Source organism: Curcuma longa, chromosome 7 (assembly GCF_044706935.1).
Source record: "Curcuma longa cultivar G26 ecotype Majalengka, Jawa Barat chromosome 7, ITB_CL_G26_1.1, whole genome shotgun sequence".
Taxonomy (NCBI): domain Eukaryota; kingdom Viridiplantae; phylum Streptophyta; class Magnoliopsida; order Zingiberales; family Zingiberaceae; genus Curcuma; species Curcuma longa.
The window spans coordinates 8,713,646-8,741,477 of record NC_133867.1 but is presented as its reverse complement, the minus strand read 5'-3'; the positions used below and the strand labels follow the sequence as shown (position 1 = coordinate 8,741,477).

The window sequence follows — 27,832 nt, the reverse complement described above, 5'->3', positions numbered from 1 at the left end:
GAAGAATTCGCCCCCCACTTTTGTGTTTCCTGATCAGATTCGATCGGCAGATTGAAGAAGAATCACTGTAACGAGCATTGAAGGATCACTGTAACATTTGAAAAAGTTGAAAGATTCTTATATCTGTCATTCTGTAGATGTCAAAGAATAATAAAATTTTAAAAAAAAGTGCATTGAGTGTGCAGGGAATAAAACATTCATTTTAAAATTTCAAAGTTCAAATAATAAACCTCTAAACTAATAATGTAAAATTTCATCTAGAAACCTTTTTGCTATACATATACTTAATTTTCTTTTTCTTTTTATAATAGTGAGATATACAAGTATCTAGTAACACGATTAATTTATGTCTTTCGATACAATTATATTCTCCTCCAAACTATAACGATAAGAACTCAAGGCTATCAACCATCTTTTTGGGCTTTGAAGAAGGGCAATTAAGACTACCGATAAGGAAGATGATCAACCCGTGGCCTCTTGATGTAGTTGGCACGATAGGATTGCGACACTATGATTCACTCAAATGGGATCGTAAAAATTCTAAATTTGATCTTTTAAATTTTAAGATTAATTTTCTTTTTTTAATTAGTATAGATTTTATTTTCTAATGTTATTATTTTTCTTTTTTAAACGTAAGGTAGATTTTATTTTTTTATATTTTTTTGTGTGTTTCAACTTTTCTTAGACTATTTAAACATGGTTAGGGTTCTTGTAATTTTTTTTAATTTAATAATATTTTTTTATAGTGTCATTTATTTTTCTATTTTCTGGTATTCTTTTGAATTAACATATTTTAGAAGATTATTTTCAACGTTCACAGTCAAATCAATGGATTCAATATTACCTATAGGATAATCGCTATCCCGCCCGACATTAGTTGGTACCAGAGTTCTTAGATCCTATGGATGGTCGTCATGGTCGTGACAGGTAAGTTCCGACTGAGGAAGTCTCGCACCGTGATCGTAGCACCTGAAACGAGATATTTGAAGATCTACATAGACAAGTCATGAAGTTACTAACTGTACAAGATCTTGAAGATCGTGAGGTACGTAGTCGATATCGTGATAGGCAGGTTCCAACTGAAGAAGTCTCACACTATGATCGTAGTACCCAAAATATTAGGTTGTAAGTTCTTTTCTTTTTACTTAGATAAATTTTTCTTGAGAAAGACATAGACGATAAGATCGAAATAGTCGATGATTCAATTTATGATGAAGTTAAGATCGAGTCAATTAGTGAGCCAGTATATGATGCTACTTTATAATAATGATTGTAAGATTTTGGTCATTTGTGAGATTCTATATGACAAATTATCTGAAGATGCAGTGCATGTTTCATCAGAAGTATAATAGCCGTCCAAAGATTTGACTGAGTTAATGTCAGAGAATCTTTCTCCCGTTCTACAACTTACAAGACGACTTTTGATTTATCCACACTTAAGAATTTTGATCTTGAAGACACTATCCTGAACTCGAGGACGAGTTCTTTTCAATTCGAGGTATTTGATGCAGGAGCATCCAACAACATGATTAATTTATATCTTCCGATACAACTATATTCCTCTCCGAGCTGTGACGAGAAGAACTCAAGACTACCAACCACCTTTTTTAATTTTGAAAAAGACGATTGAGACTATCGATAAGGAAAATGATCAATCTGTAACCTCTTGATACAGTTGGCACGGTAGAATTACATCACTGTGGTTCACTCAAATGGAATCGTCAAAACTCTAAATTTGATATTTAACTTTTTTTTTTATTTTAAATTTTTAGGATTAATTTTTTTCTTAAAAATTAGTTTAGATTTTATTTTTTTTGTTTTATTAATTTTCTTTTCTAAACGTAAGGTAGACTTTATTTTTTTTATGTATATATTTATATATATATTTCGTTTATTTTTTTAGACTATTTAAACAGAGTTAGAGTTCTTATCAAAAAGAAAATTTTGATTTAATAATATTTTTTTAATAGTGTCATTTATTTTCTTATCTCTTGATATTCTTTCAAATTAACATATTTTAAAAGATTATTTCTGATATTTATAGTTGAATTAACAGATTCAATATTGTCCATGACGTAATTATCATGTCAATATATTATGCTCTAGCTTTAAATGATGTAAGTATCAAAACATTTATCAGTAGAATAGTGATATGCATCGCCACTACATTAAAATTTTAAAATATTTGTCATATATTGTAATTTTATTTCGTTTTTTATGTAATGAATCTCGTAATAATTTTTAAATATGTCAATTCAAAGGTTCCTTTTGGACGTACTTAACGATAAAGATTTATTATCCTTAATGCAAACTGATTAATATTTTTTAGATATCACAATCATCAATAAAAACTAATTGATTTTTTAAAATAAATTTTCCTCATAAAATGTTTTTTATACTGTTTTTTTTCTTTAATCAAACTCTTTTTTTTTTTTTTTTTGCTTAAAAAGGGTATATTTGAAGGTGACCTCCAGAGCGAATTGAAGAGCAATTCCATTGGGCATTTCTCCTTCTCTCCCCTTGTCGATTATCCGGAGAGGGAGGAGAGACATCGGCCGCGGGCAACGGGAGATGGCGGCGACGTGGGTGTTTGGATATGGCTCCCTCATATGGAAGGCGGGCTTCCGCTACGATGAGAGGCGGGTCGGGTTCGTCCGAGGATTTCGCAGAGTCTTCTACCAAGGCAATCGATTCCTCCATTTTTTTTCTTCCTTTTACCGATCAATAAACCAGGTTTTTTCTTTGGTTCGTTCTCTTGATTGGGGAAGATCGAACAGGCAGCACGGATCACAGAGGGACGCCTGACTTTCCGGGAAGAACAGTCACTTTGGAACCCCTCACCGGAGCAACCTGTGTACATTTTTTTCTTCTCACTTTCAACTTCCTTGTTACATGATGCTGATTTCTAGTATTATGGGACGCTATTACTACGTGCATTTAGTTGTTGAAACCTGCAAAAAGATTTGCATTTTCATGTTCTCGTGCCTGGATCGGGGATCTGATTACTTTCATAGTATGAGAATGGTGGAAATTTTGTTTGTTGCCTGAATTCTTTTGTCAGATTAAAGAAAAGTTTGTGTCATCGTAGAGCTGGAGAAACCTCGACCATTAACTACCAATTCTAGTGGCAACTATCTATAGGTCAGCTCCACCCTGCCGCGTGCCAGCCAAATCGCTCTGATACAGATTTCCTAATCCTGTCTGATCCGGGAATGCATTAAATGTCATTCCCATTTTATATTTACTAGAAGATATATAGCTTGGAAACTTATGTCTATTTCATTTGTTTGAGTGACATTCTTTAGTGCCCTACAAATATTCAAACCCACATGCCTGCACGAGGGAAGATGGCGACACTCACAAAATGGGCCTTTTCTTGCGCCTTTTCTCATGACAATCTCTTCCTTTACTGTGAGCATAGATGTCTATGCTCGCTTGGTGCTAGCTACTCAATCTAGCTTTCCAAGATATATGCCTTGAGAGGATCGTTCTACCCAACCATCTATTTGGCCCATTCATTTTGTGATGCTAATAGGAGGATAGTCACACCCTTCAATGGGCAAGTGGTTCAAAGGACAACAGTCTAGGTTTGGTCACAGTTTTCATGCACTTTAACTTGCATTCTTGATCTATAAAGATACATTTCTCAAAGATTCAATAAAACCATAGAACTAGGCATTGAATCGCCCCACTGGGTAGGATGCATGCTGTGCCCAAGTTATCGAATTATGATGTGCCAATAGTATTGTGTTGGATTGCTAAAAATAAAGTAGAATCATGGTCCTATATACAATTGTAACCTAAAGGACCACTCTCACCACACTAGTACTGTGTTGGATAGCAAAATGTGATCAAAGTAAAGGTCCTAGGTATAGACAGAGGAACTTGGAAATGGCCTGTGTAGATGTACGTTTTAACTTCTTGTTATTAGTTTTAGTTGTCCTTAAAGTAGTTGAATCTATTCGATCAAGATATATCTAAGTCAATTTCAAGCAACATCCTCAGTTATAATGAGAACCATAACATTATGCTCAAAAGAGCAACAACACCTCATTGCCTGCTCCTTCAGAATGAGGCAAAAGTCAGTGGACCTAGCTAATGAATCTAGGGATTGCTTGACTGACACCAATGTGCACCCGTTGTTTTGTGGATAAAGCTTACATCAAATGGAACATGCCCTCAGTTTTTGCTATAAGAATACACCATCAGGCATCCCTTGAACATATGCACGTGTTAGTGGAGGGAACCTACTAGTGGCTGCATGAGGGTAGAACCTAATCAGAGTTGACATAACAAGTTTCACTAGCCCACTGTCCTTCGAATCCCATGGGAAGAAAGTCTCTAGGGTTCTATTGGCTCGCCAAGGGTATCAAAACAGTCCGAGAGACGGATAGTAAATTTCTAATGCAGAATATAATTCATTGATATTCAGGTATGATGCATGCTGGACTGATTATGTCCTAAGAGATTCCTAGGCCATGGTGACACTATCCTTTCATTGCCTGCAAGTACTTCAACTACTAGTGCAACATGCAGCATTCTTGAATGATGGGAGTGAATTTGTCCAAAACCAAAACATATGTCCATTATGCTTGATACCTGAAACATGCAAGTGAATATCGCAGTAGTAGCAAAGTTTGTATAAAAAGCCTATAGGAACTAAGTAACCACACTCGGCAAATAAATTTTGCAACTTTTATCAGACCATCAAGTAAATTGAAGAAATAAACATGGAAGATGAATCTCATTTTCTGTTTTTCTTAGTGTTACATAATATTATCTAGTGTATATTACAAAATTATTCTCACCTATATCATCCTCCATAAAAAAATTTATATTTTCATTGTCTAATTTTTTGCACTATTTTTTTTAAATCATCATTTTCTATGTGAAAAATAATAATATAAAAGAGGTCAAAAGTCCATGAAGAACTCTTTGATATTTTTTTTCATTTTCTAAATTATTTTTCTTTATGGAAACTGAAAAGTGGAAATAGTAAATAGAGAAAATTCTCACAAATCTAACACAATTGCAGTCCTAAATCTAGTCATGTTTACCTGCAACATTTTATCTTATTGGGGAACCAGACATTTATGGTTACAAGTTACAACATGAAATGACTTGTTTTATTTTTTAAAACAATTTACTTGTTTTCATCAGTTTGAAGTTTGTGACTTTGCTTTTTTCCTTTTTTCTTCCAAAATCAAACCATGCAACTTGATGATGAAAATTATCATGACACCTTGTGAATATCTAAACACAGCTTAGTTGCATTTTGGGGATGGCTTGTTACAATCATAGTAGATAGCTATTGGATGATGAGAAACAGGATACATAAAGAATTGATAATTTTTATATTCCAGTCACATCAAACATTGTGCGTTTTCTGTTATATTTGAATTATGAGATCTTTGCTGGATTGAACTTAAATTTTGTATGGTTGCAGTGGGGAGTTGCATACAGGATACCAGAAGAAGAAAAGAAGATTGCACTAGAGGTGGGACTATCTCAATTTAATCTTCTTATATAAGTTTTTTTTTATGTATAAGTTCCATTCTTGGTAGGATACTCTTTAGAGAACTCAGCACCAATTTTAGTTGTCTTAGCATGGACTATTGTGTGCTTCCAACAAGTTACTAGTTATCATGGATAGAAGAAGTTAGATGCCGTTATTTCACAGGCTACTGAAGTTTGTGTATGTCACATAGTCCGTTCTGAAGCATACAGCCATTAATTTCTATAAACATCCAACAAGTTGAACTGTAAAATGGAATCTTTTCATCATTGACCGATGTAAATAGACAAAATGGATATCTTCCATATAATAGACACCAAATGTACTCTACTTTGCTCATCACTGTCTTTTTTCTTCTCCAGAATATCAACCTGTAGGAGCATTGTTCTAATGAGCTCCTCTACAAGATCCCCAGCACTATACCTCCAGAACAAACATGTTTCTTCACCTCCAGTTCCATCTCTCACTTAAATGGAACCCAAGAGAGACTATAGAACAAAGTTTCTGAGCTGACAATATGAGCCACAAACTTCAACTAGAATAAATTTAAGAATAAAACCAATAGCACTTTCTGTTTTAAACTTAGATTTAGCTGGACACATAAAGGAAACAATTAACATATAATGGACCAACTATTTTGCTGCCTGAATACCCACCAGCATTTAACATCGGCCACTAATTGCATGATCCATCACTTGCTCTGAACACCCCCACTAATTAACATATAATGGACCAACTATTTTTCTGCCTGAATACCCACCAGCATTTAACACCAGCCACTGATTGCACGTAACCATCATCATTCCTCAACTTGACTTTGAAACTTTATCAACTTGACTTTGAAACAAAGCTTGAAGTGATGAGTCCTAGGTATTTGGGGTCATCTGTATGATCTTGTGCCACCTTCAAACTCTATGAAATAAACTTTCATCTTAATAAATATTGCAAAATAACAAAGATGTAATAACACATATGCTTCAAAGAGTTTTAAAAAATCATCTATTTATTCATTGGCATTCTTTCATATTTTCTTTTCCTTTAAATGAACCTCTCATGTAGCCTGAAAACCTTTCTTTTCTACTTATCAATTGACTGACTCATGTAACATTCATAAACATTGAACATTTGAACTAATTTCATAGTTTGTGAAATTTGAAAGTAGTTACAGTGAACTCCTTTTGCAATATTATTCAAGCTTCTTCAAAATATAATTTTCGCACTTCTTAAGAACAATGTTTCATGTATAGTTTGATGAATCAAGGGTATCTTAAACAGTTACTTTTTTATTCAGCTATTGTTCTTATTGTGGGTATGCATATAGAGATTCCATTTTGATGCCTAAATTATCCCCTCAAAATAGACAAATCTATTTTTGTTTGATGCTGAGACACAAGTAGAAGCTATTTAATTAACCTTTAACTGATTCTGCCTCTTTAATGTGTCAAATTTCTCTCATTATCTTCATATGGGGGATCCTCCAATTGAGAAGATTGAGTTCCTTAGAGAGAGTTGTCTTACGCCCATTAGCACCTTGCTTGTTAGAAAAACAACAAAATTCAACATTGAAGAGAACCCAAAACAAAAACAGACTTTATAATAGAACAAAGAGTGTTTTTATATACAAAATTTGCTTCTGCCTTAATTGCATAGCTACAACCTCCACTTTTTTCATCATTATTACTCATGTTACTGACTATTGGAACCTGTAACTTTAAAGTAGAAATTATTAGGATGAACTATTCCCATTTCTATTTCTTTACTCAGAATTTAATCAGTTTTCTTTTACAATTTTACACTGGAAGCTTCATATTTTCCTTTCTCACTGAAAACCATAGATTGGGAATTGAAGATTTGAATACCTAGACAAGAGTTGTTCCTTTTAAATGGAGGAATGCAATGGATTGGAAATAGGACTCAGAACTATAAAAAAATATGCTGTGAAACAAAGCTCAAAAGTTTATTGATATGTTAACCATTATCTGCTTAGACGATTTGCATAGAGGGTGTACAAGATCTCTGTACAATTTACAAAAACTTACAATTATGTACTTGATTTAATATGAAAACCCAACTAATACAACAGAAGAATATTTGATGGTCATAATCCATCTACTACATTACATGAGTATTTGATAGCCGGCAACTCTATTAAAGCCATTATCACTTTTTAGACTTTAAATTACATACATGAATGTAAACTTGAGAATGATTTCTGAATGTCTTTGATTCAGCAACTAAATAGTTTCTGTTTTTTATTTTTTTTGCAGAAAAATTAGAGGTTACTTAAATTTTTAATATGAATTAGCTATTACTACATCTATTTTGGTAGATGTCAACTGTTTTTTTTTTCGTCACATTTTTATCATCTACATATTTTGCAGCATTTAGAAATAAGGGAAAAACAGTACGACATGAAAGTTTACGTTGATTTCTACACAGTAAGTAGTGCTTGTTCCTTGCTTTGCTTGATTTTGAATTTTGTTGTCTATGAAAACACACCTTAATCTATTTATTCAGGATGCAGACTCTTCTATTCCAGCCATCAATGGTGTTCTGGTGTAAGTGGAAGGCAACTTTTATAATTTAGTTTCTTTGATTAAACATAATCTGCAGCTTTTGCAATCAGTTACATAGGTTCGGAAGACAAGAAAGCCAATCCGAATTATTTGGGACCAGCATCACTTGATGAAATGGCCAGGTGTCATTTTCATTCCATTTAAATTTGTCTGTCAGTCGTGTCTATAATATGCTCGACTAACTTGTTAAATGTGTAAATGTTCAGACAAATTGCTGTGGCTGAAGGCCCTTCTGGACCAAACAGGGACTATCTTTTCCATCTCGAGGACTCACTAAAACAAATGGGTGTGTTCCATCATACTGTCTATGTTGTTTTGTTTTCTTGGTGATAAACAATATTTACCTTTTCAATTTGTTAGGATGTGAGGACCCCCATGTTACCGATCTCGCTGCTGCCGTTAGAAGTGTCGTCTCAACCAAAGAAGGTGCATGAGCTTTGAAAGGCAGAACCCATCCATCCATCTTCTAAGTTCAAAAATGTTTTTTCTCAAAGCTATCCAACACCTCGATTTCATTTTTTGCCTGATTCATCAGGTACTTCATTGAACTATTTACATATGTGAATGACAACTAGATTATTTCAAGCCCAATGATGTGGTGAGATAAACACTTTGTATTGAAAAATTAAGGCTAAATTTAAACATCTTATACTCATAGGAACCTAAGAGTGTGTTATTGCTGTTTTGGAATCTGATAAAAAGAGGATTACTATGGGCAGTACAAATTAATCTTGTATTCATCACATGCATATGGACCTAGTTTACAATTAATGTGGTCGGTGTGATGCAGCAGCCAGCAGAGCAGAGGCGCCATAAGAAGATCAAAATTAAGCAATGTTTCAGATTTATCTGATAAGAGAAGATTGTTTATCTTAATAATTGGTGCATCTGATTCTTCTTGGAGATTCGTACCGGTCCCTATTATTGAGTGATTATTATTACAGAGGGCAATCCCAAACTGCACGAGCAGAGGCTTCAGGTTTTGTTAATTGGTCAAACTGAAACAGCAGAAGCAGAGGAGCAGGCTGGGGACCAGAGGCAGGGGGCGGCCCTGACAGCGGCCACTGTTCCGGTGCAGGCGGCGTGTGGCAGCAGCGTCCCACGGGCTCCAAGCAACGGCCAACGGCCTGCATCATGGCGTGTGACCGCCCCATGTGAGCTTGAGGCTGACATCCCGACACACCACACCCCATCGCCCGCCCACCGGCTACACTGCATCCTTCAACACCCGGCATCAACCTCCATCGTCTTCTTCACTGCTGCAATGCAAATTCAATTCTGTGCAGTGGCCTACGGGTGCATGGGCCACAGATATCAAGTTACCCTCGCTTGTTACATGTGCCCTCCTCGCCTGTGACTTCCCTTTGGCCACAGCCAGAATGCATCTAGCTGCACTATTAGATTACTCTTTTCTGTAAAAAAAAAAAAAAAAAAAAATTCACCATCTCCCTCCTCACATGATCGATTTCACGATCATCTGTGTGAGGAAATAAAATTGAAAAACTACAATTGGTGACGATGGAAGAGAAAGATTCAAATTTTTGCCAATCTTCTGCAAGTTTATTCCGTTGTAACCAATTCAATTATCCTCCAGGAGCACTATTAAATTACTCTTATTTATCTGAATGGGGTTCATGTTTTTCGCTCATCGCACTAAACACAAACGATGTTGTTCTATTACGTGCTTTGCCATAAAGGAGACGGACCATCTATTCTTCAGGCTTCTTCTCTCCGGGATCGAATCATTGTTTGAGCGCAGGCAGGTAAGAGACGTTTTTTTTTTCATACACAAGAATAAACAATTATTTTTGGTGCCCCGGCCCACGTCACAAGTGACGTGACATGAATAACATAAATAAGAACATCTCTGATCAATTTTAAATAAAGATATTTATTCAAGATTGATTTAAAAAAATCCGATTGTGAAGGTCGAACTAACTTTTTGAATTGATCATATTTATGCTTTTTAAATTTATCTTGACAATCGATAAAAAATAAGAGTGTCAAAAATAAATTTGATCCACCAATCCGATCTGAGTTGATTTAAAAATATCGGATTGAAGATTTTCGAATTTGAATTGGGGGATTTTGGATTAGATTGAGCTCGGATCGGATTTAAATTGACTGGATTGATTTAATTTAGGATTTAAGGATTTTTGAGGATTAAATTAAATTTTATTTTAAAATTTAAGATGTTTTAGTATAATATTAATACCACAATGATGAAGTATCAAGATAAAATTAAAGAATTATTAAGAATTTTTTTTTCTAAATTATTCAAGTTATTCAGATTGATTAGATTATTTGAGTTCCAATTTAGAATTTTTAGATTGAGTTCAAATTCAGATTCGTTGAAATGTTTTTATAATATTCTTATTTTGATTTGATTGAATTCATTCAATTAATCCGAATTGATCTCTCTAATATAAAATTTTTATAGAATAGAATCGATCCCCTCTAGAATTATTAAATTCAGAGAATTAGATATTTAAATTATAAAAAAAAACTAATTTTGGAACCGAACGATAATTCGTGGCACTGATTAATTTTTATGAAAAATAATTTTACACAATAAATATGATAAAGCTGTTAGAAAAGGATCGAAGACGAAATAGGAGAAAATAATTTCATCACTTTACTGTTGCTTATAAGAGTACGATCATAATAGTTTGATAGCATAATATTATTTGAATCAATTGCGATTGATAATTAATATATTATTATTATTTTTGTTATCGTTATCTCTTACATCCGATAGGAGATTTTGAATATTGAATTTGATTGCTAACATGGTAAAGCATTGTTACTAATGGTTTAATATAGATGCGTGTTAACAAAGTGAGATCCTTTATGAAGAATAAGAGACTTAAGGATGTTGATCGGTAATATATTTTTGAACAATGTGAGTTAATTTTCACCTATTTTATGTTATCACATAATTTTAGACGACAAATATAATTTAAATAGGAGAAATTAAAATCAAATGATTTATCATTGCAAGGTTGATTTTTAGAATGTCACAAGATCAATTTTAACTACTAATAGAACATCTATCTTCTTTAGGAGAATCAACCTAATCTCGATCACTAATAGTCCAGTTAAGGTAGCAAAGCATTCTTGTAACAGAGTCTCTATGGTGTTTAGTGATTGCATACATATTATAAGACTTCAACAACATCTTTAATTAACTACTTAATCTAATCAACATAGTAATCAATTGGGATTAACCCTCAGTCAACTGAATATTATTACCCCAAAATATCTATTTTTTTATTAAAGTTATGCTTAAGTAAAAAGTTTATCCAAAATTCAAGATTACAAGTCACTTGTAATCTCTTAAGACTCACCTAAACTTTACATGCTTAAAGGTCTTACCTTTGGATCTTCATATACCAAGAAGCTTTACTTTCGAGTCTTCCTTGTGAATCTTCGTACTAAGATGCCTCTCTTTCGGATCTTCCTCGTCCACCAAAAACCCTCACTTTCAAGTTTTCTTCTACCAATAGGCTTCGCCTACAAGTCTTTCTTATCGGTATCAACTTTGATCTAGCATCTCCATCTACACACGTTGAACTTCATTTTCTGTTAAGTACCGGTCAACATTGACTTACTCAGACTCTATCAACACCTACCAGACTTCTATATCTGCCAACTCCTAACTCACGAATTCTCAAATTTAAGCAACAAAAATTAGAATGTCCAAATGACAAGATACTATAGCAATTTTAGTGTATGATGCACATGTCAACAGACAAAACTTCATAGTCTAAAATAATGTCTAGTTCAAAAACATCATTTATAACATTAGCATCTCAAACTTTGATATGTAAACTATATATGATGGTGTCTAAACATTTGCTCAAACTGTACACAATCCATGCGATACCGAGGAACTCATTGACATAAGATATTGGCTTAAGGTATCAAGCAATTGAAGTAAAACATATTCAAAAATTTCAAGAGGTGAAGAATTAATACTACATAATAGATTCCCACAATAGATGTAACTTGATTGTTTCTATTGTTAAATTAATCAGGAGTAGAACACATGGGGTGTGTTTTATCTGTAGCATAACTCTATATTAAGTGCTAATTAGTAGCAGATATGCTTGAGAAATTAAGAACCATGGCTTTAAACTGCCTTGGATCATGGATGTCATTATAAGAGAGCCAAACATATCATATTTCATAACACAAACTGAAAGATGCTTAGATGAGAAAATAAAACTTGTAATTTGATCCACTATTCTGCATGATATGTAGCAAATTTCTATCTCATGAAGTGGAAGAATTGGAACCAGATAGGAAAAAAGAATTGATGTTGTTATATATATCATCTGAAATTGCAACTGTTTGTTCTAACAAAATCTTCATAATACCATTAGCATTTTAGGTTCTCGTTTCAACAACGTTCACAAATCAAAACTCATAAAACTAGAGTCAGATCTTAAACTTTTTGTAACAAAATCACTCAAACTTACATCCTGACGAGCAAGGTCATATATAAATTGATCATTAGGTCAGTGGTAAGTACATATTAATGCCGAGGAAATGCTAAGTAAGACCCAATTAACACAATGCCCATCTACCATTTTGGAATTTTCCAATCGATTATGAAAGTTGCAGATGTTACACAGGGAAAGGAATCAAGAAGCTAAAGCTAGTTTCGTACATCCGTGAAGCTCCTAGTTTTCTTTTGATTGTTGTGGAAACAATCTTCAACTGTGATTCTGTGAACGCAAGCATATAACTGAACCAAGGAAAGCCAACAGAGTACCTCAAACTTAGGGTTCATCATATTCACACCACCCAGGAGATGATCAGAGCCCCCAGGGGCAATAGAAAATTGCTAGGCCTGCATTGTGCTGTGGAAAATCAAACCTTTATGAATGGGGTCGAGGAGTGGGGATGGCATGAGCAGCATGAGGATAGAGAGGTGGAAGAGGCATCAAACTAGATCAATCAAACTCGATGATTTAATGTGTGATTCTGGATCCTCAATTGCTACTTTCTGAAACCATGCTTTATGGATCATGCACGGCCCTTTCAGACTCGTTCAACACTTGAGTCTGTCGGCAAGAGAGAGATAGAGACAACAAAGAAAAAAGAAGGTAAAATAAATGTCTTTATCTGAAGTTATTGTGGTATTCTACTCAGCAAGAAGGTCTGATCTCGTGCTAAATCCCCCAAATGAATTAAAGAACATTCATTAGATCCTCTGTCTTCTGAATTTGACCTCAACGTGAACTGAGCACTCACTCATGCAATCATACACTGCAGGATACAAAAAAAAACATAGAAAAGTCCCACGTTCATATATATATTTTCCCCTTTCCTTGGTGCAGTGAACCAGAATCTTTCCCTTGAAACCGACAAAAACAACACCCAAATGTGGATTATGATTAAATTCAAAACAAACATGGGACCCCGACGCGTGGTCAACGCGTGTCTATTGAAAGATCTAGCTAAGAAAATGTTTGTTTGGGGTTCAGTTTGACTTCTATTCCGTCTCATGGAGCTGAACAGATGAGTCTTTTTGAAGTCTCACTTGTGTTCTGGAACTAATAGTTTCCTAACTTTGTTCTGGATCCTATTTGTCAAATGCAACTTTGCGTAATTATGAGAAAACCTTTCTAAACTTCATGTTCTAATGAGAAGAAGGATACAAGATTAATACTTTTCGAGAAGTTGATCTCTCAAGAGTTATACATACACACTGTTTTAGGATGCAAGGAGCTATTTCAAAATGGTGAATGGCTTGAAACTCAAACGACAATACAATATATTTGAAATCAAAAAGCCTTCTTCCTTTTGGATTACAATATTGATTCTGCTTTCTCTGTTTTTTTTTCTGAATCTGATCTGACCTCCATTTCTTCCTTTCTCCTCACACAGGCACGTGTGATCTACGCGCACTGAACTCTCACACACGCAACGATTCTACTGGCAACTAAAACGATCGAACGCAGTATTAGTTAGTTCTCACTAAAGAATTGAAGTTTTTAAATGCTAAATCATATCTTTCTTTTCCGGTGCAATGAACCAGAATCTTTTCTTCTTTCAAACTGACGAAGACAGCACCCGAATTTGGATTACAAAATATGTTTGTTACGTAAAGTATTTCTTAGTACCACTGCAATGTACCCTAACAGCGATCTCCGTCGATTGTTAATTAATCAATCTGTTCTAAGGCCCATTGTTGTTGTTCTGATTCAATGAACCAAGCAAGCGTTCTGATTCACGACGACTGACTGACTGATTGACTGACTGACTGCGAGTTCTTTTCCAGGAAGGAAGAAGAGAAAGATTCGAAGACAAAAAATAATCGGCATGCATGATTGGCGATGAGAGTGGATCGACATGGGAAAAGGTAGGAGTCCTTTTTAATCTTGACCGAATCCATGGGGGAGATCCGACAGCGTTGACCTTGCCCCACGCGGGGGCCCGGAGCTGCAGCAGGACGCGGAGTGATAATTGACCGAGGTTGGAAGGTGTGGAATGGCAACCGGCATTAATTGACCTCATTTATGAGCCACAGTACGACCGACCGACCGCCGGGCCCCGCGCCTATCTCGCCGCCCGACCTCTCCACCGCTTTCCAACCGTCAACATATAACGACCTTCTTCCTCCCTGCAATTAATTCAAACAACCACGATCGAGGCAGCTAGCTGAAGCAGAGATCGATCGGGAATTTACAAGCTTTCTTGACGTTGTTCGATTACTTAGCTTCCATCGATCGATCTCCATGAAATATATATCTTCACGAGAATGTAGTTGAAGTGTAAATATTAGCAAAGCAAGTAATTGTGCAATATTAAAATGGATTTATTCACAAAAGATGGCATAAACAAGACGACGACATGCATGATGACTGAGGAACGAAACAGACACACTGATGAGGAGGAAGGGTGGAAGTGTCCCCGCAGGAACTCTTCGTCGAGAAAAAGTACACCACTTCGCAGAACTCACGATCGATCGATCGATCGATCGATGACTAGACTAGCTAGGAATACAATGGACTAAGCAATGATCAATCATATATATATGTGCTGTACGTGCGGGTGTAGCAGGAACGAACTGGTGGGAGATTGGTCAGTGATTCGTGAACCCCTGTTTTTGGATCTGATACATGGCCGGGATGGCGGCGGGGTAGCAGATTCCGTCGAACGGCGGCCCGTAGGGGACGGGCGGCAGCATCCGCTGGCTGACGGCGGCCCGCTCCAGTGACTGGACCTGCGTCTTGAGGAACTTGACGTATTGGATGGCCTCGTCGAGCATGGAGGCGGTGTCCATCTTCGTGCCGCCCGGGACCATGTGCTGCAGGATCCGCATCCGCTCGCTGATCCGCTCCCGCCGAAGCCGCGCCGCCACGCTCTGCGGCTCCGTCGACACCCTCACGTTCCGCCGCTTCGCCGGCCGCGGCGTGTCCGGGTCCACCTGCACCGGCTGCATCGCCGCCATCCGGAATATCATCTCCCTCACAGCGGATTCCGCCCCGTATTCCGCGGCCGCAACGGGGCTGCAGCCATTCGCCGGCGCCGCCATACTCGAGGCCGGGAGCATGGGCGAGGAGGCGAAAGAAGGCGCGGCGAGGGGAGATGCAGCAGCCACCAGCTGCTCCTCCTCCTGCTGATGCTGCGGCGGAGCTCCGCCGGCGAGATACTGAGCCTTCGTCTGGACAAGCGGCTCGTCTGACAATTCGGCGAGCTGCTGCAATTGCAGCATCATGTTCATCAGCTCCATCTGGGTCTCAGGGGAACCGACCAAGAAATCCAAGTGATCCATTTGCTCCATGTTCACGAGATGGATCGATCGATCGATAACTAACTAATAATTCTAGTTCAGTTCTGCGGAACAAACTGTCTAACTCGATCTGTAGGTGGAGGGAGTAGCAATCAAGCAGCTGAGTGACTATTTATAACAACACGCCAACCATAAAAATCTAATTCTACTGCAGTAACTTCTTGTTCTATATATCCTGAAAAGAAAAGGAGTAGAGAAGGGATTCATTCATTCATTTTCATGGATTTTGTTTAATATCTATCTATCTATCTATCTATCTATCTCCCGATGGCGTCGCTGCCAATGGAATGGACTGGGTCCAACATGCTGAGAGAGAACATGGCATGGGGTTTCATCAAGGAGGTTAAAAGGAAGCCACTGGTCCCAGTTTGGTCGGCATATGCTACAGTTCTGACACACCCGTATACCTGCATATATGCTACTTAATTCGATCGTTAATTAATTAATTAACTAATTACTCCATATATATTTACCACGAGCAATCAGCTAGCTAGCTAGCAAAGAATCTCTTCTCTTCAATCTTCATTGATGGCTTAGAAGTGAATTAATCATCTGTGACATCGCCGGAAAAACATCTTCAACTTCAACTTCAACTTCAACGTCAATCAAAGTAATTAATTATATTGACATTTATTATTGACATCGACGTGCATGAGATGATCGACAATCATCTCGCTCCCCAGCGAACAAAGGTCGAGGTCGAGATCGAGGTATGAGGCCAGGGTTAATCTTCAATTATAGCATTGGATAGGTCTTCCATGAAATTTGGTATTAATCATTATGTTCCAGTATTGAATAAGTATTATTGATGATCTCGATTGGTTTTTCTTTGATTTTTCAATACACTAGGGATGCTTAATTTTGGAGTAGCTTTATAATAAGAGTCATGTCGTATTTGTGATAGACACGCATGGTAAGAAAATTTATGATACTGGATCGTCCATTAAAAAAAAAAAAAAAAAAAGACACTGATCGACTAGTTTGAGAGTATTGTTAATGGTTGGTTTAATTTAAAGGGTGGTTTTGCTGATTTGAGTTTACTATCTGTGATGGTGCCAAAGAGAGAATCATGTGTACCGTATATATTGTATGTAACTTATATAAAGCATCAATAACCTACCCTAGCTAAGTTGTTGTGCTTTGTAGATGATTTCGGTCTCCTGATCGAATAGATAGTGTCGAATTTTCGATAAATTTTTGCACAAACTAGGAACTCAACAAATCATATATTAATTATAGATGCACATGTGGAGGTATATATACAATAAATGCAATACTTAACATGAATATTTAACATTAGGATTCTAAGTCTTTCTTCCAATCCATAGTCTAAATGCAATACTCATTTAGTGTCACCTTCTAATTTTTGAATCCACTAAACCACCATTTATTTAACACAAGGCAATGGGGTACGTAAAGCTTTATAAATTGAGGTTCATAACCTCCAAGGATGAAAAGTTGACCCAAACATTAATGAGATTTTGCAAGCTCTTCTTGAGCATGATTCTAATTGACCATGAGAATGTGAATTAAGAAATGGGGTAAATTACCAAGAAATTATGTTGGATTGAGATTACAACTAGAGGAGCTAGGGGGTAGGGTTATAAATGGGTTGGACGTTAGTGAACAAATTTTAGTAATTTTTATTATAGAATACTAAGTTAAGTACCTTAATATTATTATTTTTTTCATTATTCATTCTTCAACTCTTTTATAATAATTTTTTCATTCTCTAATCGCTTTATTTCTTATATTCTACAATTCAAACCATGCTCCTGATCAGTTTCTTACTCATTTTCTCATGTTAATATTCAACTAGCTAATTGAGATTGCAAAGACTATAGTATATATTGAGTTCACCGTATAGCTAGTGACTCAATGGGGCTTATAAATCTCCTTGAGAAAAGTTTCAAAGTTTGAGGATACACTAGTTCTACTAGTTGTAGGGCTATAACTAAAGCTTACCAAAGGTCTAAATTGAACAAATCAACTACTAATATGTCTCTATGATTCAACATCAAATCCAATTAAGACGGCTCGATCGCCATACTCATGTTCAAATGACAACATTTTTTTTACAAGGATGAGCTAGTTGGGCTCGTGCTCATGCTGAACCTGTGCTCCCGCTGGATCGGGGTCATGATCAACTCACTAATTTCACACCTAGTTCAGTCTTGCTCAATCTAGGATTTGATAAGCTCGACAATTAAAGATAAAGAGGAGTCAAAACATCTTCTCTCATACTTCCTCCTTGACACCATTGAATAATAACTAAGCAGAACAAAACAAGTAGCAGCACAGTTTTTGCTTTGGAGAGACTTGAGGCCTAGCAGCCCATGAACACTGTTTTCAGCAAATAGATTCGTGACTGATGACTTTGGATTGCATCATATATAGGACCATTTTCTTTCAAGCCAAGGTGGTGGTGAACCTTCTTTTGGTGCCTTGTGGCACGAGAGAACCATCAAGCTTATATAGCGTGGTGGACAATACAAGTGGCACTGTGGACAACCCTAATCTGGTCCATATGCACAACCAACTTTATGGATTTTGCTTTTGCAAGCTGGGAATAAGATGACTGGATGAACTCGCTTGCCCTTCTTCTCAATTATTAAATTGTAATCGTCTGCAAAACTCAGAATTGTGTTGTTGCTTCCAATCAACAGCTTACTTGTTTTTTGGTTTCCAAGTTAATTGATCTCATGTCTCCGTTTGAACTAGGAGACACTGGTCCACCTTGTCTGTGGAGATTGTGATGTTGTTGGCAATTAGATGACTGGTTACATCAAATAAAGCTTCTCCCTCTCATCTTCATCTAACTTTTGAGTCCAGCTTAAGATAATTGATTTGAGGATTGACAAACTCCTTTCACTCTGATTCTCCCTTCGAAAACAAGCAGAGTTTGGTAACAAGGAAAAGTTGTGAGAATTTTGTAATGATAACAACATGAAAAAATCTCGAGACAATGTCAAACCAATCGACTTAATCTAGTTTTGTGGACAGGTTTTAAAGTTATAAATATAGTTAGATTGAATTTCAATATAATGGACTATGCCTATGCAGACGTTGAATAGCATTCATAACACATCATAACATAATACAAAAATTTATTAGAATAAATGGTTATGAGTTATTAGAGGGCCATACTTTTTTTAATAAACTTAATCGGGAAGGGCATATTTTGTTTACAAGTGGAGAGTTAGATACTAGGCGTGGATTGAATTTAGCTGGGCTAATTAGGGTGGGGTTACATCAAATGTTAGATTAGTTATCACGAGTTGGAACCTAAATTATATCTAAGTTGCAGCAAGATCAAGTAAGCTCTAGTGTATGATTTTGCTATAGTAGAGTTTAATAAATTCAAATCTTGAATCACTGGGATTGGGGTTTAGGAAGTGAGCATCAATGGGTTGATTGTTGGTAATGTCTGAAGAGAATGTTTCCATTTTCCTTCTGAGACATCAGCCTTAAGTAATGAGTAAATCAAATTGGGTACCATCATCTTTTATGGTTAATTGGACCTTGATGCCAGAAGAGTAAATTCTATAAGCTGGGAGTGCAAATGATTGTACTTTTGCACCCTCTACAACATGTTTGGTTAAATGGCTACATGAGATTATGAATAACCAGAGAGCCAACAGAGTCTCTTGGATAGCTAGTAGATGTACCATGTCCACGATAGTTGTTAGTGAATTGGTACGAATAATATGAAGAGTCATTACCAAGAACTTATTGCCTCTTCTACTTGATTCACGTATATGTTTAGTCAAGTGGTTTTGTTCATACCATGCTTGTCTTATGAATTAGTAGCAATAATATGTTATTTTGATACATGAAAACATCCATAAGGTACTATATGATATTGGATGTGAAAGTAACTTGATTATCATGATATATAGTGATGTTTGTTAGCTGTGGTGGTGTGACATTTGTCGATAGCATATGTGGTTTGTATGTTAGTAGTGCATGGTGATGACATGACATGTATATATGTGCAGTATTGAGATGCCAAGTGAAAGAGTAGGTGTTCTACCCAGGTTGAGCCACTTTAGATATGTTCCACATAGAAATAATGAAAATAGAACATACCAACAGGATTGGGCTACTGAGCAAGCAAGTAGAGCACCCCTTCATCTGCTCATCATCATGAGCCATCCTTTACGTGCACACCGAACTTCAAGCAACAGCTCAACGGAATTCCAAAACACAAGAACCTTCATAAGAAATTAGTGCAACAGAACGCAAAGTTGAATAAATTTTCCATTGCCAAATCTATTATTTATTTAAAAGCCTTTTGTTACAAGCAAGATGCTAGAATTTAATATACACGTAATAAAATAATGGGGTGTTGAAGGATACGTGTTGCGAAGCTAAGCATAATATTTAGGGGAAGAGCCTCTTGTCTCCTCAAATGGCTACTTACAAAGGCATTAGTCTTCTGTACTTGAAATAACTTAAGAACAAACAGAAAATAATTACGCCGCTCACTCCAGTGATCACCAAGGTCCACTGGAATGCAGATGGTACTTCAAATAAAGTAATCTCAAAGTTCATACCAAATATCCCAGCAACAACTCCAAAGATGGCAACGACAAATGTGGCGGTAGTTAGTAGTAGCTCAAACTGGATCAATTGATTCCGCAAATTGTCCTAAAGAAGAGGCAAGTCAAAGTAAGCAATAAGACATTGTGCATATGCCAAATCAATGACTCCAGAGAAAAATACATCCAAGAAACAACTGTTGATGAAATATCACCAATTAAACTAACAATAAACTCATTGTAACTGCTTTGATAAACTTTAAACCACATCTCTACAGAATGTTCGTATTACAAAAGACTTAATTTGTCTGTGTTTGTAAAGAAAACTATCGCTCGCTGACTAGATAGAACTATAATTCTCAGAGCTAAAAGTATGTTACAAGTGCAGGAATATACATTCTTTATATTGCTACTATGCTACTTTTTAGCAATGCACATGAGCACCACAAATAATCATGTGATGTTAAACATCAAATATGAGCAAATAAGCATGCATAAGTATTATCATGATATCAAAATAATAAAAACTAGATAAAGTTAGAAAAATTAAGTTAAACCTTATCACTCCCCCTTTACTAGAGGGTATCATAAAGGTCTAACTGTCATCATAACATCAAAACATAACATAAACATAATATATTGTGAAATTAAATCATATAAGATAAACTTTTATACAAATATCACATAATATAGAAACCTTCATATACAAGTGGAAAAGGACAATACTTTCATAAATAAATAAATACCATGAATAGCTAACTGAATAGTTACATTCAAGTACAGCATGTGAACAAATATCAAAGACACAATCACAAAACAAGAACAAGTGCATCGCACACCTAATATCAATGAAATAGGTCTCAAAACAACAAATCATATAACCTAAAAGACCCTCCTCCCATCATACAAAGATATGTAAGAATCTTTTGATGTTTTGCTCGTATAGCTACTTGGTTGGCGTCAATTGTATTAAAATGTTCGTCCTTGTGTCAGTCAAGCTATTGAAATTAGGTTGATAACATAGCAATTCGTCTAACCTTGGGCAATGTTGTGGTTCCTCCTTTTCTTCTAGTGCTTTTGCACCTCAGCCTCTTCCATTTTTATAACTTCTCAAGGCTAGTTATCTTTCCATACTAAGGTGTCACCCGATCTGGTCATGCCTTTAAGTTTCATATTTGTTAGTCTAGTCTTAGCACTGCCTTAGAGGTAGGTTACATCACCAAAGATTAGTGCATGGCTCTGGAGAAATATGATGATGTGACAATACAGCAATTGAACTTTCCTGCGCTGGAGTGGTCTCTAGCTTCCAAGCACGTACTCATATAAAAGTAAAACAAAGTTTATGTCAAAATGTTTTGCTAATGCGTACATGATAAATAGATGCTATAGGTGATATTAGTCAAATCCTTAGAGGTGGTGGGTAAAATGATATAGCATGGCATGATTAGGCTGAAGATCTAATGAGTGTTAGGCTTTGGCAATCTAGTCAAAAGGGTTATCTGTGAGTGTATTAACATTTGAACTTCTTCTTGAGTGAGACTTCGGAGGCAAGGGGCCTATTCAGATAGAGCTTTGGATAAATACAAAATTATTTCTTGGAATCAGAGATTCCAATAAATGTATTTAAGGATTGAAGGAGAAACCATGATCTCCCTCTCCAACACATACATAATCCCTTGGTTATTCTCACTGGCTCTAAATGAATGTAAGAGTTCTCACGGCTATAAGAAGCATTAAATTATTATAATATGTAAGGTTGTCTAGATGATAGTAACTATTTTACTTACCAGGCAGCATAGTCAAAATGTATGCTTCCAGTAAATTATTGATAACTTCAATTTCTTTATTTTCTCACATTGTCAATGGGAATATTGGTGCTCTACTTGGTGTTCGTGTTGTCTGACATTTGTAGGCGAGAAGTAGATGAATAAGTTTGAAGATCATAACTAAAGATCAACATCTTGCTAAGTTCTTCATCCAACTTAGTCTAGCATTTTTTATGTTGAATTCCAAGCTAGGAATGATAATATCTATGCCCTTGAGGGTTATTAAAAAAATATATAATAATACCACATTATTTTGTTGCTTGTCATGTCTTTCTATACTTTATAAGATACACCCTTACACCTTACATATTGAATATTATTTCTTCCTCTATCAACTGATTGTATCCAAGTTATATCTTTCACAAAGGAGGTATGCCATAGACAAATAGAAGTAATTTTGGAATGTGAAAAGGCCTCTTTTCTTCTTGTTCATTGTCGTTATTCGTGATTGATTATTGACTTACTCTTACGAGTTTTGACAAATACCACTAGCCAGGATAGCTTCAACAAAAATACCAATATGTATTTATGAACAGATAAGCAATTACTTCCATCATCTTAAAATCAAGACTGAGCATACCAGCTGAATGCTAATGAAATCCTCAGTGTCATCAATGTACTCTTTCAACTGAAAATGTGCAAGAGATAAAATGTTTAGTTTCTCAAATATATACAAGAGAGATCACCATAGAATAACTGCTTACTGAGGTCAGTTTGTTCAGTGTGCTATCAATGACCACGAAATAAGCTTCCAATAACATTTCCAATTCCTCTATGTTCTCTGTAATGGTGCTGGAACTTTTCATACTGTCACGTCTGCTCCTTGCAAAACTTAATGTCTTCTCAAGCTTATGAGAGTCAGGTGGTGAAGAAACAGGCGAAACTGGAGCAGAAACTGACACACCAGCACCAGCCAAATTGAACCCATGGAATGATTGATCACCAAGAAAGGATGTTTCCGTCCGCCTTTTCTTCTCTGTGAGATACATTTCAGCCATATCACCATCATCATCCATCAGCTGTTCTATTTCATCTCTGACCTACAGAAAGTTCAGTGTACAGTCAAGAGTGAATGATCCTATAAAATTCATAAGAAGCTAATAGCTTCTTGGTATACCTTTTGAACTCTCCGAGTTAAGGCAACAAGCCTGCTCTTCAAGCGACGAACCCTTTCCAAATTAAGGGTACTGATTTTAGATGTCAACTCATCCAACAATGGATATGCCTCAATTTCTAATTCTGCAGCCTAAAAATTTGCATTTTTCATAGACAAGATCAGTACCAATTTAAACACAGAAATGAGGATATATAGCTAGTTAAAACATTAGGCTATGCATGTTCATTTGAGCAAAACCATAAACTTAGATACCTGAAATAGCTCAGGAAACTGAAAGAAAGAAATAGTAAAAAACTGAACCAACTGACTTATATTATGCTTGGCTTAGAACTTATCATACACTTAATGGGGTAACATTTATTAGGTTGCCATTTCTGTGAAAAAATCTCCAAAAGATCAAGAAGAATCTGGATGGCAAAGGAGTGTCCAAAACACAATTCAGCAAGTTCAGATTTAGTCATGACCGCATTTCAAGGTATACTAGCTATAGAAGTTATACAATTTGTAGCACGATTACGTATAAGATGTTTGGTCAGTTCAGTCAGTTGGGACGAATTAGGAAATTTTTTTAAGGAGCTAGGGATAATAGATTTTCACTCCTCTTTTCTCTCTCTCATTCACACGCATGCAACTTCGTTCCTGCATGCCACTACACCTCCTCTTCCTCTCTCTCTCTTCTTCTTCTCTTCCTCTCTTCCAGCACCAGCAATTCTCCTTTCTTCCTCTTCCTTCTTCTCCTTTCTTCCTCTTCCGGCAATAGCAACAAACCAGCATCGCAGAATCTCCCCCCATGGCTGCCAACACCACTTTTTCCCCCAACCAGCAACTTTCCTCTTCTTCCTCTCTTATTGCTGCCCTTCCCATGTGATGCCATTATAGCAGGAATGCCCCATTGCTGCACCTCTGCCACACTCCCACAGAGGCATTAGCTGCCAGTAACCCTTCTTTTCCCCCTTTGGTTTCATTTCTCCCTCTTCTATTTACCCTTCCTATGTGTGCACAGGAGTAAGTGTTGTTGTTCATCACTGCATTGGTCACAATCGGAAACGAGACTAGAGGAACCTTTCTCCCCTTCTCTCTTTCTCTCTCATTTTTCTTGTGTCCACGGTCATCAGCCCTCCTCCTTGTTTGATGCCCACAACAAGCTGCTTCGGTTGCTTTTGCCCAAATCAAGGAGAACCCTTGAATTTTCTCATTTCCTGAGCCTCTCAGTGTGAATGAGGTCATTATTCGTACACCAGTCAATAAAAGGTATGAATTAGTGCAAAATGAGTGATTGATATTGATAAATAATTGTATATTGATATCAGAAATCATAATTATTTCAGATTAATTATGATGTGTTATTTAGGTTCGATTTGGCTGTGTTTCGTATTAGCGGAACATCCTCATGTTCCGTCAATCGGGAAAAATTATAAGGAAATATTTAAATTCATATATTTATGTTTTAGGCTAACATGTCTAGAATGGAAAAAAACTATGGTTCAATAGTAGGGGTTTTGTGTAGGAATTACAATTATATCGAGGTAGCCAATCAAAATTTAATCCATGACTTTGAATTTTAGTTAATTTATAGATTTTGTATTATTATCGTTATTAGATATTTATTTTGTGTCTTCTAAATTATTTTTCATATTGTATTTGTAGATATAAGTTTAAGTAGAGCACGCTGATTTATAGACACTCGGAGCTTTTTGTTATACATAAAGGTAAGTAAAATCTATCCTTCAACTCGTAAATATTTTATTGTGCATAGATAATTGATAAAATGAATTGCAAATAATATTTAAAATAGAGAAATGGGCTTGAAAATAAACTATTGGAGGCTAAATAAATTGAAAATTACATATATTCTTCTCACTTGTTTCATCTCTCAAGGTACAGAAATGTAGATAAGGAGTTATCTAGAATTCAACATCACGACAATAGTAAAATATCATAATCGCTTTCTCCACTCCTTAACCAAACTCATAGTTGGTTAGAGAAAAAATTGTTGAACACTTTTATGAAAGGCACCATCCTAACATCCAAAAAGAGGTTAAGATGAACTATCGTCACACCTAAAATGTGCATTATTCTTTGCACGACTACAAGAAGAAACAATCTTTGCAAAAGAATGGAGAAATAACAAAGTCATGAGCATTCCATTGTATTCGTGATAATACAAGTTTGAAATACAATTGGAAAAAAAATACTAAGGAAGAGAAAGCAAAAGAACAAACAACAAGAGAGCAATCTAAGTGAGGATCTAAACTTTGATAATGATTAGAAGAATTCATCTATGACACTCATCGCAACACCTATAATTGAAGCCACTACATTAAAACCTCTTTGTGAGCCTCTATCATCTACAACAATCTCTACTTCCATCATTCAAGAGAACAAAGCAACAATATTATTGAACTCACTTCTAGTCATGGAAAATATGTCATAAGACGTCTCGGTGCATTAACTATAGCTCAATGATAGGATGGTTTAGAATATTCTTTCATCATGACTCGATGATATCTCAATGTAAGACAAAGCAAAGGGAGATCCAATGTAAAAGTCGCTCTTACAAAAGAAAATATTTGTATGCTCATGAACTCTCAACAAAGACCTGACACAATACACCTCAACTCCAAAGGAATTTTAAGCATATCTATTCGAGAAGGAAGAATCTTAGAACTTAGAAGGATGTTTGCCTATTGTAACTTCATTAAAAGGCGGTCTCAATTGGTCCACAATAAGAAGACATTTTATGCAAGTCATTGAAAGAAATAAAAAAATCAACCAGGCTCTTAACAAAAAAAATACCATCACAATTAAATGTGTCAATTCTGCATCCAAATTCAAATCAATGGCAACACGAAAAAGAGCATACTTTATATATATGGGAATTATGCATCCACTTAAAACAATCTCAAAAACCTAATTTTCGCATCGGTTACAATTCTGGCTAGTTCCGTGCCCGTCTAAGCGTGATGGAGAAAGAGCAAAACATCAAACATAATTGAAGCCCTAAATTGGTTTATCAGAATCCTGACACCATAGAGTGGATACTTAACATGGAATCGAATCGCAAAAGCAGCAGAAAAGGACCTGAGAATCGGAGAAAGTACAGAACCTGCGCATCGAGAAAAGTGCAGGCGGCCTCCAGGGCGATCTCGAGGGCCCTGAACTCGAAGGGAAGGTCATCAGGCGAAGGCACCCCGCCGGAGAGCACCTCGCCGTTGCCGGCCGCTAGGCGCCGTTGGAGCTCAACCACGTACTGTAGGACGTAGCTGTCTAGGGAGTTGAGGAGGAGGACCTCGTCAGCGGTGATGATGCACCGGATCTGCTCGAGGTTGACGACGATGGCTTTCTCGCGGCCGAGGATGGTGGAGGGGTAGACGAAGAGCGGGTCGAGAAGGCGGAGGTCGCGGGCGGGGAGGTCACATCGGCGCATCATGGTGAACTTATCGACCTCGATGACCTGGGAGTTGCCGGTGGCGGCGTCGACGCGAATCCAGGAGCGGAGGCTCTGGCCGCGCTTCTTGAGGCCGGAGAAATCGACGCCCTGGAAGAGAGGGCGGCGGCCGGGGATGGGCTCGCGGGACCCGGAGGTGGAAGATGGCTTCCGGGGGAGGAGCCGCTCGCGGAGCTCCGCCATCCGAGAAAAGAAGACGAAGGCGATGGCGTCGGATTTAATTAATTAATTAATTTTTTCCAAACCGGACCGGCTAATTATTCCGGATTGATTTATAACGGTTCCATAATTGGACTGGGCCGGAACCAGAATGGGATCTGCTGAACCTAAATTGGGATTGAATTCAAAGCATATCTCTGAATTGGGATCGAATTCAAGCCAGCTCTAAACCCTAAACCTAAATCGGTGCATATTAATGGGGAGCCGCCGGAGCAGCTCGGATGATTGAAGGCGAAGACTCTATCGATCGATGTGGTAAAGGCTTAGAGTTAGATGTGAACGTACGTTCTTTTGAGAACACATGCATGCATCTTGTTCCCTTAGTTAATAATTCGAAGGGCTTAATTGGCTGCCTGAAACACATGAACTAAGTTGCCTTTTGCCTCTGATCTGTCTCTTTCTCTCTAACACTTTTTGCGGTATGAATTACTGCGTCAATCATTCTTTAGAGCTAGCTCGATCTTCTCGGTGTTTTGTAGCCCTAAAGCCTCGAGCCCAAGACCAGAAACGATACAGCTGTGACTGTGAGACGACACTGAGAAGAGGCCAAATGATGGCTACAGATGCCAAAGTAGAGAGAGAGAGAGGGTAGCTGAAGGGATTGAAGTAGCTTCATGGTGTGGCTGTGGCGTCCCCGCATGTGCAGCCATCCAGCTAGTCACCGCGTGCATGTCGATAGAAACTGGACATCAAGATTCAACAGCAGAACCTGACTAACAGCACTTGCATGTCAGGGTTTTCTAACCCTGTTGTATCTGTCTGTCCTTGCATATATCAGTGATGATC

The 27,832-nt window shown here is 36.8% G+C and overlaps 3 protein-coding genes across 3 annotated transcripts; 1 reads left to right on the top strand and 2 right to left on the bottom strand.

Moving 5' to 3' along the window:
* Window positions 1-2,507: 2,507 nt before the first annotated feature.
* Window positions 2,508-8,746, top strand: LOC141832241 (gamma-glutamylcyclotransferase 2-3). The gene is made up of 8 exons (XM_074719735.1): window positions 2,508-2,683; window positions 2,778-2,854; window positions 5,447-5,497; window positions 7,897-7,953; window positions 8,033-8,073; window positions 8,142-8,213; window positions 8,298-8,377; window positions 8,452-8,746. Exons 1-8 carry the CDS (start codon window positions 2,572-2,574, stop codon window positions 8,523-8,525), a joined length of 564 nt encoding a protein of 187 aa, XP_074575836.1. The 5' UTR covers window positions 2,508-2,571; the 3' UTR covers window positions 8,526-8,746.
* Window positions 8,747-14,907: 6,161 nt separating this feature from the next.
* Window positions 14,908-15,907, bottom strand: LOC141832464 (uncharacterized). The gene has a single exon (XM_074719971.1). It carries the CDS (start codon window positions 15,884-15,886, stop codon window positions 15,185-15,187), a length of 702 nt encoding a protein of 233 aa, XP_074576072.1. The 5' UTR covers window positions 15,887-15,907; the 3' UTR covers window positions 14,908-15,184.
* Window positions 15,908-17,944: 2,037 nt separating this feature from the next.
* Window positions 17,945-27,038, bottom strand: LOC141831560 (magnesium transporter MRS2-1-like). The gene is made up of 6 exons (XM_074718943.1): window positions 26,486-27,038; window positions 23,380-23,508; window positions 22,967-23,302; window positions 22,843-22,890; window positions 19,985-20,545; window positions 17,945-18,778 (listed from the first exon to the last, which is right to left on the bottom strand). Exons 1-5 carry the CDS (start codon window positions 27,008-27,010, stop codon window positions 20,315-20,317), a joined length of 1,269 nt encoding a protein of 422 aa, XP_074575044.1. The 5' UTR covers window positions 27,011-27,038; the 3' UTR covers window positions 17,945-18,778; window positions 19,985-20,314.
* Between the last annotated feature and the right edge of the window lie 794 nt (window positions 27,039-27,832).